Source organism: Cervus canadensis, chromosome 30, assembly GCF_019320065.1.
Source record: "Cervus canadensis isolate Bull #8, Minnesota chromosome 30, ASM1932006v1, whole genome shotgun sequence".
In the NCBI taxonomy this organism is placed as follows: domain Eukaryota; kingdom Metazoa; phylum Chordata; class Mammalia; order Artiodactyla; family Cervidae; genus Cervus; species Cervus canadensis.
In genome coordinates, this window is record NC_057415.1 from 35,087,604 (window position 1) to 35,100,046 (window position 12,443).

Here is a 12,443-nt window from a genome sequence, read left to right on the forward strand (position 1 = left end):
CACCACAACTAGAGATTAGCCCTCAATTGCCACAACTAGAGAATAGCCTGTGCAGCGACGAAGACCTGGCACAACCAATAAATAAATACATAAATAAATAAAAAAATTAATATGGACAAGTGACACCAATTAAAAAAGGTATCCTATTTTTCTACTAGGGAGGGGTAAATAAAGACTTCTCTCATCTCATAGACTCGCAGTTTTACAAATTTTTATTCTAAAAAACAATCAATTGTGGGAGATGCAGGATGGATCCATTAATCCCTTCTGTTTCTATATGGGGCAAGTCCTTCACACATAAATTTTTTAAAAAAAATCTGGTATTTTTGGAGGGTGAGGAGGAAGGGGGGAATTCCCTTTAAACCTTACCAAGTTACAACAATGCCCGTTCCTCAAATTTAAAAATAATCTGATTTTTTAGGGTGTTGAATAGAAATATTCTTGTTCACCATTTACTTCACCCAGAGTTTCACAAATTTTTCTTTTTAAAATCAATTTGATTGGGCGTGTGGATGGGGGGTGGGGGTGTCTAACCTTTCACCCTTCTTGTCCAACATGGGACCAGTTCTTCAAACTTTAACTTTTAAAATAAATATATTCTTAAAAAAATTGACAGGGATAGAGAGAAACATTCCCTTTATCTTGCATTTCACATAAAAGCAGCTCAGATATTTATTTTTAAAATCAATCTGACTGGGGGGGCTAGAAAGAGTCCCCTTAACCCCTCTTGTCTGACATAGGGCTAGTTCTTCAAACTTTTATTCTTCAGTTACATTAGATTTTTTTGGAAGGGTGGCAGGGGCAATGATAATATCCCCATTGAGTCTTCCGATTCTTCCATAAGGCCAGCTCTTCAAACTTTATTTAAAAAATCAATCTGATTTTTTTGGGGGGGTGGGTGGGGGGAGCCAAAGAGTTCCCATTAACCCCTTGTGTTCCGCCCAGAGAAGGCGCCCCAAACTTTTTTTCCAACGTGAAAATGACCTCTCGGAGGGGCTGGGGAGCGGGGGCAGGGCAGGAAGGCTCTGAGGGGCGGGCGCGGGGGGCGCGGCGCGGGAAAGTTTGGGGGGCGGGTGCGCCTCGGCCCGGGGGCAGGCGGGCGGGCGGGAGCCGCGCGCCCGGGGGCCGGCCGGCTTTGTGTGCGGCGCGGAGGCCGGTGGCGCGGAGGCCGAGGCCGAGGCCCGGAGCTCGCGGGCCGCGCGGCGAGGCCGGCCCGGGGGCGGGCAGGGCGGCGGGGGGCGGCCGCAGCCCCGAGAGGGGCGGCTCAGCGGCGGCGGCGGCGGCGGCGGCGGCCGGTGCGGGCCGGGGGTGGGGGCGAGGGCCGGGCGCCCCCCCCGCGCGCCCCCAGCGCCCCCGCCCCCCCGGCCTGAGCGGGGCGGGCGGAGGAGGGAGCGGCGGCGGCGGCGGCGGCGGCGGCGGCGGCGGTGGCATTGTGCGCGCACCAGCAGCCCGGCCCGGGAGGAGCAGGACGCGCCGGGGCCGCCTCCTCCCGCACGGACCCATGAACCAGCCGGGCGGCGCGGCGGCTCCGCAGGTACGGCGGGGGGCCGGGGGCATGCACCGCGCGGGGGACCCCGGGGGGCCGGGGCCCGGGGCGCTGCGCCACTTCATTGCAAGATTTGCAAAATGCAAAGTGCCTGGGCACGTTTGCGGGCTTTTTTGTGGGCGCAAACGGGAGAGTCGGGGTCTGGTGAGCCCCCCCCGGGCGCAGCGGGGTGTGCGGAGGGTGGGGGTGACGCGGGGGTCTTTTCGGGCCCCCACCCGGCGCCCCCTCCAGCCCCTGGCTCGGACCGGAGCCCAGAAAACAAAGCGGCGAGAGAACAGAGCAGCCATTTCAGTTTGGACAATTCACATTTTGCAAAAATGCAACCCCTTCCAGATCTCCCCCCTCCCCTCTAAATTTGCAATTTCCCCCTGACCCTCTGTGCGCTCGGGGTCCCCGATGACCCCTCGGGAGGTCTTTCCCCCCTGGCTTCCTATCTTTGCAACAATCTTTTTTTTTTTTTTTTTAGGCCATATTTCCTTTTCTCAATTTTTTTTCTAATTTTTCTTCAAACGGTAGTTTTTTCCCATTAAAACGACGCCACCTAGAGGATACTATTTTGTAAATAAAAAAGAAATTAAAATTGAAAAGAAATATTTTTTATTTCTTATTTTTTCAGAAGTTTCCTCTATAAGGCAGCGGAGAGGACAGAGATTCTTTTTTTTTCTTTTTGAGGGTGACAATTTTCACTTTGATCTTTCCAGGAGCATAGAGACAATTTTTATTTCTGAAGCCAAATCCAGATAATATGTAAATGAAAATTAAGCTAGAATTTGAATGAATTCAGTTTTTGAAGGGGAGAAGGCAAAAAGCCTTTTAAAACCAAAGTCGATTTGGCTGCCCAACTCGTTGTAGTTTGAGAAAAAACTATTTGGAATGAGGAAAGGAGGGAAATTGTTGAGTTTAGGGGAAAACTGGGAGAATTGGCTTTATTGAAGCAATTAGAAATTGTACTTCATTGTAATTTGGAACTTGTTTAGCTCAGTGGGCATAAAAGACTAATTTTGCCATTTGGCAATATTTAAAGTTTTTCTATTTCCAAGAAGGAAGGGTTTAAAAGAGAAATAGAGCCTAAAATGTTGGCTTTGGACACACCCAAAAATTGTAGGTTTTATTTTTTTAATTTTTCATTTACATTTTACTGCGTTTAAATCCCAAGGTTCTAAAGAAAAGCAGAAACTGGAAAAGTTAGAGTGAAATCCATTTTTTCCCTGCATTTGTTGGGTTGTGTGTTTTTTTTTTTTTTGCTTTGATGGAATAATTAAGACTGTTTTCTGATTTTGTTTGCTGAAAGGTCTAGGCATTTCTTTTTTTGCTGTTGTTTTATACAGAAAATGTCAGCCACCTTTTCTGAGCAATATTCAGTGGGAAAAAAATGTAAATTCATTACATTATACAAATTGAGTAGTCCACAGATTTGTAGGAGAGACCGCCATTAAAATAAGATATGCATAATTAACATTATTATGAAAAAACTAACAGTGGATTCACAGAAGCTCATTTTTTATGACATGCAACTGAATCAGTTGGTAAAGACGAGGGTTGAAGAATCCTTGGTAAGAAGAAAATTTTCCTTTCTGTGGCTTGCTCAATCTTTCAATTTGAAAATTTTATTATTAAAAATATATATCCAGTTTGGTTTCAGGCCTCTTTGATTGTGCTGTGGGGTTGGTAGTTTACTAACATTTGGTATTTTTCACAAATCTGATTACTTTCAAAGGGGGAAAAAATCCATTAAGCTTGATCATTTAGTGGGGGGGGGGGGTCTAATTTTTTTTTCAAAAGCACAAATTTTACTGACTTAGGAAGGAAAGATAAAAAAGGGAAGGACAGAGAAGAGATGAAAATTCGGATTTTTATCCATCTCCTGTAGTGGAATACTTACTTTGCTGGAAAAATGGGGTAAAACACCAATTCAACTTGATTCTAGCATCAAATTTAAAATTTTTTTTTTAGGGAAAAAAATCAAAATATAAACAAAAGCCAAAACCCAAAGATACTTGTCTTTGGATCATGAAAGCATATGTGCACATACTATTAGATAGTTTTTGGCCTTCGAAAAAGTCAAGGTGAAGCCAAAAAAAAATTTTTTTTTCCTTTGGGAAGACAAATATTGGCCGAATTGAAATTTAACAAAGGAAGATAAGGTACCTACCCAAAGTTGAAGGGTTATTTGTGATAAATTACTGTCTGAACTTGCTGGGGATTTTGCATCAAAAAAAGAAAGTTCCAATTTTTCTATCCAAAAGGAGGGGGAAATGTTAGCATTTGTGGAGTGGTTTCTTGGATGGGACCTGGTGGTGGGTCACACAGGGCTAGGGCAGAAAATCCTGTTCCCTTTTGCCAGCCACCAGCTGGTCTTGGAAGAAATGATGGCCCTGGTCCATGAATTCCCAACCCTGTTTTGCGGAAATTCAGATTTCTAAGGGGATACAAATTCTTGTGAAATATATTTGACAGTGCAGAGGTTTGACATTTCCCATCACCGCCATTGCATTTGGGAGATTTTTACTTTTTTAGTAACAAAATCCTTCAGGGCTGACTGGCCACATTCTGACATATTTGGAATGAGCTTTTTTTTTTTTTTTTTTTTAAAGTAGCGTAATTAATTTTTTTTTCTGTTGAATTATTTAGGCCGATGCCTAGGACAGGCAAGGAATTTATAATTTCCAAGGGCTCAGGAGGTCTCACGAGACAGGAGAGCCAGTTTAGCAGGTGATGGGAGGAGAACTGTGTCCTGCACTGAGGAGGGGTGGGTGGGCACCCCTACCAGGCATCTGAGAAAGACTCAGGGTTGTAGATAACAGGTTATTTCTGGTGCAAGGAATAAAAATATTGCAGCATGTTCCTTTGTGTGCCCTGGATCTCCTGACACACAACTCAAATTCCTTCATTCCATTCTCTTGAAATTTTGTTGTGTTGTCTATGGTTTAAAGGGAACCCCTGACTAGAAATGGAAAATCATCTCTGTTTTGGAGGCTTGTTTTTTCTTTTTTCTTTTTAAATTGGTTATTCTGATCATGTTTGTTTTAAAGGAAATAGAGGTGCATGATGGTACTGTTGGGGGCGGGGTCAATTTTCTTTTGTTTCTATTGGCGTCTCTCAGGATTGAGACGGTGACCTGGGCCTTGCCTTTCTCATCTCCTATGGTGGATGGAAGTGTGACCAGGAATGGATATATATCAGCTGATTTTTATTAGGCCATGTCAGTTCACCAAACTCTTGTCGTCTTGGGCGAAAAATCTGGCAAATTGGACTTGAGGGGTGGTAATTTGATGATGGACTGAGTTATTTTGGTGAAAGATCATTTATGCTCAGTTTCACAGAGGAGACTCTTATTAATGTTTTGCTTTTCTGCCTAAGGAGGTTTTTTTTTTTTTTTAATTTTCTACTAAGGTTTGAAATTTCAAGGGCTTGCTTTATTGCTTGACTTCAGACCAAGCTAAGAAAAAGGGTTTGCTTATACTTTCAGCTCTGTTCAGAGGTGAACTTGAACAAGGGCTCTTGCTGTTGTAGAAGGAAAGCAACAAAGATGGCTGGTCAGGGTGAGTGTGACCTCTCCCTGGTCCTAGGAAATAAACAGCCAATGGTTTGTTTTGTTTGAGAAACAGTTTAAAAACTCCTGCATTGTCAGATACCATTCTCCCCCTCCACCTTTGACTCAGCTGTTGGCATACTGCTTTCTCTGACTTCAGAAGGCTCATGTCGTCTCCTTGGAAGGGTGATAAGAACTTCCTTGTGTGTTTCATTGGATGTGTAAGGGGACTTTTCACGGTCATGGTGAAATTTTGAAATTTTTCTGTGTTCTTGTAATGTTTCATGTTAGTGATGTCTCCTCCCTGGTGATGGAAGGTGAAGTGGCTTTGTGGGTACACAGGAGGCCTAGTTTGCCCAAGGTCTTGTGTATGATCTTGGACAAACTGCTTTTTTTCCCTTCTGAGCCCTCGGTCTTTGTGTTTGTCATAGGAGAGCTTTGGAACACAGCAGTGATACTAATAAGTTGTTTTCTTCTCTGATTCTGACTCCATGCAATGGGCTATAGCTGCCTGGATCACTGTGTTGAGAAGGATTCTGAGGTCACATCTGGACTCCGATATTGTGGAGCATGGGGGGCAGTGGTCACGTAGCAGTGTCCGTCCCAGAGTGGGGGGTGTACCACTGCTCACCATACCCAGGCTAGGTTGTGACTCACGACCCATTAGTGGGTTGTAAGATCAGTTCAGTGGATCACAGTCAGCACGCACACAAAAAGAACAGAGTAGGATACAGGGGAACACACACTAGCAGAGGCATAGCTATATACTCAAGGTAAGTGTTGTCTTAACGAAACTTTAGTTTTATTTACATATGCTGATGCGTGTGCACGATAAATGTAAGTCCTACTGTGAGTTATGGTTTAAAGAATTTGACAGGTGCTGGTCTAGATGATCGACAATGATGTGCTCCAGGAATCCCTCATATTGCTGCTTGTACTTCATTTTCTTATTTATTACCCCAGTTGACTTTCACATGAACCCTTTGGGATAGGTGTCCTGGGTCACATTTTTTTTTTAATTCTCTGGTCGAGCTTAGCTGAAGGGCCAGCTGTGAAGACATCTCGACCGTGTAGGTGGCAGTCAGGCATGCACCCCGGCTTGTTGGCCTTGGATGAGACAGGAAGGGCAGGTGCTATTAATGTGTCCTTCCAGAGTGAAGTGGCATCTTGGCCAGGTTCTCTGGCTGGAAAGGAGACTTTTTAAGTAGTGTGGGATCCCAGTCTTGATGGGAGGGAGAGCAGCCCCAGTTACTTTTATTCCTCACTTACTTCACATTGCCAGTGGACTTTTTTTGGAGTTAAGAAAGTTCATGTCTGTGCTATATTTAAATACCTTCAGACTCTGAGTGAACGTCTGTATTTTTATGTGTATGCACTTCCTAAAAAACTCAAGAATTGCTGTCTTGGTCTTCTCATCTTTTAAATGTGTCAGGCCGATGCTGTCCAATCGAAATAAAATTCAAGCCACAAATGCGAGCCACGTGTCATTTTAAATTTTCTAGTCACACTTTAAAAAAACCAAGAAGTAGATGAAATTAATTTTAATAATATGGCTTATGTAACAGCATATCCACAATGCTATCATTTCAGTATTAATATAAAAATTATTAATGTGCTATTTTACATTCTTTCTTTGGAGGGGTACTGAGTCTTTTCTGACTAGCCACATTTCATGTGCTAGTAACCACATGTGGCTAGTGGCTCTGTATTGGACAGCATAGAACCAGACCAGTGTTCCATTTCATCATTACTGGGTGGCCTCAGAAGGTTATAACACATCTTTGAAAGCCCTTGGTTTTGTTGGTGGGACTTCCTTTCTGAACTCTGTGCGCTGAGGCATTTCATCCATATAGCCTCTTCTGGCCAAAATGGTCCACGCCTCCCTTGTATCTGCCCTAAAGCAGTCTTCTGCCAAGGTTAGGCCAGAATGCTTTAGCCAGAAGTGACAGATGATGGCTCGAAACTCATGTGTGCCATTGAAGTTAAGAAGTGGAGGAGTCTGTCCTAGGAGGTTGGTTTAAAAAGTATTGCTTGGAAAAAGGATGAAGATGGAAGAAGACAGCAGGTGCGTAGGACCAGGGTTGGGGGTCCGAGGGGTGGGAGGAGATCTGGGTGCAAAGACGGTCAGCCAGTGCAGTTCATTTCTGAACTGAACATGGAACCACCAGGAAATTCCCCCCAGGGAAGGCCTTAAATACAAAGCATAGAAAATTTCTAACAGCCACCCAATTGGTGAAATGGAAAGGTGGATGTGAGGTCAGCCAGACCAGAGTTTGAAATCCAACCTCATTGCGTGGTTAGCCTTGTGTTACTTTGGAAAAGTCTCCTTTGGTTTTGGAACCACAACTTCTGCATCTGGAAGAAGGGGTGAAATAATCTTGACCTTGAAAGGTTGTTTTATGATTAAATGAAGCAATTCACGTGTTATATCCAGCCACTCCTTAGAAGGTGGTCAATACTTGTTAGTAATCTCTTGATCCAGTGGTCTCCATTTGTGGAGGTTGACAGCAGTTTTGGTTGTTCTGCAAACTTGGTGACTTATCTTTAGTAGGTAGAGTTAAGTAACGACAGAAAATGTGCATTTTTTGTGTGTTGTTTGATTTTAAAACAGACTAGGATGAGACATCTCTTGGACCTTACACATCTTTCCTGTCCAAAGTGTTGTCAGTGCTTTCATTCCAAGGATGCTCTGGCTCCTCCAGATATTTCTGGGTTTGTTTCAAAGCCTGTGGCACAGTTTAAAGGGATAAATCTTAATCCGGGGTGAACTGTCTACCTTTTTTTTTTTGGATGATTTATTTTATTTTTTGGCTGTGCTGAGTCCATTGCTGCACTAGTTGTGGTGAGTGGGGCTACTCTCTAATGTGGTGCGTGGGCTTCTCATTGCAGCAGCTTCTCTTGCTATGGGCCATGGGCTCTGGCGTACAGGCTTAGTTGCTCCATTGCATGTGGGATCCTCCTGGACCAGGGATCGAACTGGTGTCCCTTGCATTACAAGGCAAATTCTTAACCACTGGACCACTAGGGAAGCCCTAAACTGCCTACCTTTGAGATTCAGTTCACACCACGCCTTCTGTCTCTCATGACCTCTCCCTCATTTTTCTCTGTTCCATGAGAAACCAGACCCCCTTGAGACCCACCTGCATGTTCTCTTCTCTGGAGCCCCCTGGACCTCTGCAGCCTGCAGGACTGTCCAGATACTCTGGGCTCACAGATGGGAGTTGGTTGTTCACATTTCTGACTCAGCAGCCAGCTTGCGAGTTCCTTGAGGGCAGAGATCATGGGTTATTCATTTTAGGGTCTGGCACTGAGCAGCAGCTCAATAAATGTTTGATGACTTAATCTTATTTTTTGGAAAAAGCTCAGATCATTTGGATTTGGATCTAATGAAGAGTAGGTGACCAGTTTGGGTTTGGCCATTTGGTCAACGTCCGTGTTTTGTTAGGGAGCTGTAAATAGATTTCTTAGAACTGGCTCCAAAGCCCATGGCTCCCTGGGAGTAATAATAAATAAATAATAATAAATCAGAGAGGGCTCCCTGGATGGGACTAATGCTCCTTTGACTTCACATATTGTGGAGAATTTTAAAAAGTTCCCACCCTTTTTCTCTCATGATGTAAGAACCATTTCCTTAAAATAGATGGAGACATCCAGATTTGTAGGTATGAAGAATGGGGCCCACCATGTCCAAGGAGGTGGAAAAGGGGGGGGTGCCTTGAGGTGGAGGGCACTTGATAATTCCCTGTCCTTGCTCCTGGAGCTGGTATTGGCTGTAGGCCCTAGAATTGGATGTCAGAGGATTGTTTGTAGATACACAGAACCCTTCAATGTGAAGTAGCTTAATGTGTGGTTTGATGTTCAACCAGGCCCCATCTTTGGTCAGATTCCCATTTGCACATGCCAAGGATTCAGGGAAAATTTATGGAGGAAAACTGAGAATATTCTGTTTATTTGCTTAATTGTTTTTCCCTATAAGTTTTAGAAAGCGCTGTCATTGTTAACCTTGTATAGCCCAGCTCAGTAAGTGAGCACAGAGTCCCATATTTCCTGCATGGTCAAGTTCCCACATTTTCTTATTTCTGAAATTGGGATGTGTTTTACAGTAGATGTGTGTGTTCTATTTCAGCACTGTTTCTCCCTCTTTTTTTTTTTTTTTTTTTGGTCTCAGAAAGCTATTATAAAATCGATGGTGTATCTGACAGTCTAAGGCACCTTGGAATTGAGGATAAAGAGTGTCCTGTTCCTGGTGGGGTGAGCTGTGACAATTAGGGACTTCCAATTCTGCCCTTTTATTTTAACCTCACTTATCTCTGGGTTTGGTGTCTCCACCTATAAGTGAGACTGGAACTTTGCCTTCTGAGGAAGCATCTGGAACTCTGAATTTGCCTCACTTTCCTTCCGTGTCTTGCTGTGGTCCCTTCTCTGAAAGGCTGAAGCAGCCAGTGGGAGGAAGGTGAAGCCTTGGAAACAGGTGATCCCTTCTGTATGGCCACGTGGATGAACTGTCCTGCCAGTGGCAGAACACCAGCTGGACATTTCCAAGGGTAGAACAAACAGATTGAAGTTGGGGGGCAAGGCTCTGCTCCCCTCTCTGCTCTACTCCTTAATCATATTGTGAGATTTGTCCAGGTATAGTATTATACTTTGTTTTCCACATCTGTAAAGTGGTGATGATAGCAGTGATGATGATGACGATAGTAACAAGTGCGGCACTTGTTCTGCTGAAAAGTTGCGAGGGGTGTGAGAAAAAAGTTTGTAAAACGCAGAGTACTTTTCACTTGCAGCATGTTTTTTATGCATCTAATCCAGGGATGGTAAATAAGTAATATACATGCCACCACTCCCCATTTTTAAGCCTGTGGCAGACATTGCTAATCAATCATGGCAGTCTTTTCCATGGAACCTGGCCAGTGGCCTTAGAATCCTTCTTAGTAAGAAGCTACCACATGAAGCCAGTTTGTCATTTCTGATTTAGACACACACACACACACACGCGCGCGTGCACGCATGCACGCCTGGGAAGAGAGGTGGAGTTACTTGCCCAGAACCTCAGTGGCTAGGCGGAGTCACTTCAAACCTCAGATTTCTTAACTCCTCAACCAGTGCTTTTTCCTATTATTTGCACAAACACTCTGTCAAAAGGAATTAGAGTTAATTTGGTCTTGAGAAATCGTGAGAGGGTCTTGACTCCTCCCTTCCCTGTTATAATTAGATCCCCTTGGGGTTGTCATCAAAGCGGTGCTGGATGACCTGCTTCTCTGTCTGATCCCCGCGTGATCAGGTTTCAAAGGGAAGATGTGGTGGCTGGGCCACTGGGTTGGGTGGTGTTGCCCGCTTGCTCACACGTATGGTACGGTACAGATGACGTGGCCGGGGGGGTGGGGTGGGGGCAGGGCCCGCCCTGGGGTTCCTACAGGAGCACCTGGGTTTGCGGTTTACACACCAGCCGTTCCTGGGAATCTTAATTTCTACATCTGGGACCCGAGATGGACACAATCCTTCACAGGAATGACGTGAGACAGTGTGTTTGAAAATGTTTTTTAAACTCGGAAGCCCTGTGTGTGGTTTATTTTGTTTTGTTTTATACGTGTTAATTTTTATAGCTAGAGCTAATCCCTGATCATCAATGCCCTGTTGGGTAAATTGTATAAACCCAGAGTCACAGATGGGTGCACGCAAGGTGAATTGGCCCCTTATCTTGTTTTATTTTATTTGATTTGCCAGCCTAAGATTTAAAACATTCAGAACTTTCAGGCCTTTGCAGCGTAGGGCCTGTTTCAGCCTTGTGTGTGACCTGCTGCACCCCGGAAGGCACCGGCATCTGGGAGCCCCGATGCACCTCTGTTTGTTGATCGGCTGCGTGCACAACAGTTCACTTGTATACCCCTCACAGGCTTCCTGCAAGCATCCCATGAGTTAACAGACTCAAAAGTGCTTCATAAACAGGGAAACGTATTGGCGACAACTCCTTTCTTTTCTTAAAAAGGAAAGGAGGGAGGCCAAGGTGAGGATGGTATTGAGTCGACAGAAAAATGATATAAATATTTTGGCTGACGAAGCAGGAGGAGGCTTCATATATAATCTGTGCTATGCTTAGTCGCTCAGTCGTGTCCGACTCTTTGCAACCCCATGGATTGTAGCCTGCCAGGCACCTCTGTCCATGCGATTTCCCAGGCAAAAATGCCATTTCCTTCCCCACATATATAAGCTAAAGAGAAAAAAATCGAGTCAGGTGACGCTCCGCTCTCCAGTCTGCTGTGGAAAGCACAGGAACACCTGCTTTCTAGTGAAGTGACGTTCTGTGTTAGGGGTGGAATCTCTGATTCCCAGGGCCAGCCCTGCTCGTGGGGGCGGGGGGGATCCAGGGAGAAACCAAATCTGATGTCTCCCCTGTGGGTGGGAAATGACTCCTAACAGGTGGAGGAGGTCTGAGTGGCCCTCATCAAACCCCTGGCTTGCAGTTTGCTGGTAACATTAAAAATCAGAAGCTGTTTTGGTTCTTTTTCTGGATGTGTTATTGTCTAAGACAGTATGCCTGAGGGGCCAGCCCTTCTTAGTTCAATTCAGTCGCTCAGTCATGTCTGAGTCTTTGTGATCCCATGGACTGCAGCACGTCAGGCTTCCCTGTCCATCGCCAACTACCAGAGCTTGCTCAAACTCATGTCCATCGAGTCAGTGATGCCTTCCAAACGTCTCATCCTCAGTTGTCCCCTTCTCCTCCTGTCCTCAATCTTTCCCAGCATCAGGGTCTTTTCCAATGAATCAGTTCTTCGCCTCAGGTGGCCAAAGTATTGGCTTTTCAACTTCAGCTTCAGTCCTTCCAATGAATATTCAGGACTGATTTCCTTTAGGATTGACTGCTTTGATCTCCTTGCATGTCAGGGGACTCTCAAGAGTCTTCTCCAACGCAACATACAGTTCAAAAGCATCAGTTTTTCGGAGTTCAGCTTTCTTTATGGTCCAACTCTCCCATTCATACATTACTACTGGAAAAACCATAGATTTGAGTAGATGGACCTTTGTTGGCAAAGTAATGTCTTTGCTTTTTACTATGCTGTCTAGGTTTGTCATAGCTTTTCTTCCAAGGAGCAAGTGTCTTTTAATTTCATGGCTGCAGTCACAGTCCACAGTGATTTTGGAGGCCAAGAAAATACAGTCTGTCACTGTCTCCATTGTTTCCCCGTCTGTTTGCCATGAAGTGATGGGATGATCACTTCGAATGAAGATGCCATGATCTTCATTTTTTGAATGTTGAGTTTTAAGCCAGCTTTTTCACTCTCCTCTTTTACTTTGATCAAGAGGCTCTTTAGTTTTTCTTTGCTTTCTGCGATAAGGGTGGTGTCATCTGCATATTCCGCTTTGAGC

General features: G+C 44.7%; 1 protein-coding gene across 17 annotated transcripts in view; it reads left to right on the top strand.

Annotated features, from left to right (window-relative positions):
- Positions 1 to 1,281: 1,281 nt before the first annotated feature.
- The window catches only part of ZNF618 (zinc finger protein 618), a 199,548-nt gene continuing 188,386 nt past the window's right edge, over positions 1,282 to 12,443 (top strand). For 16 of the 17 annotated variants that reach the window (XM_043453030.1, XM_043453033.1, XM_043453031.1 and 13 more), the window contains exon 1: positions 1,282 to 1,534. In XM_043453030.1, the coding sequence (XP_043308965.1) occupies positions 1,502 to 1,534 (33 nt within the window). In that variant the 5' untranslated portion in view covers positions 1,282 to 1,501. The remainder of the gene's footprint in view (positions 1,535 to 12,443) is intronic. The other variant, XM_043453038.1, reaches the window with a different exon arrangement.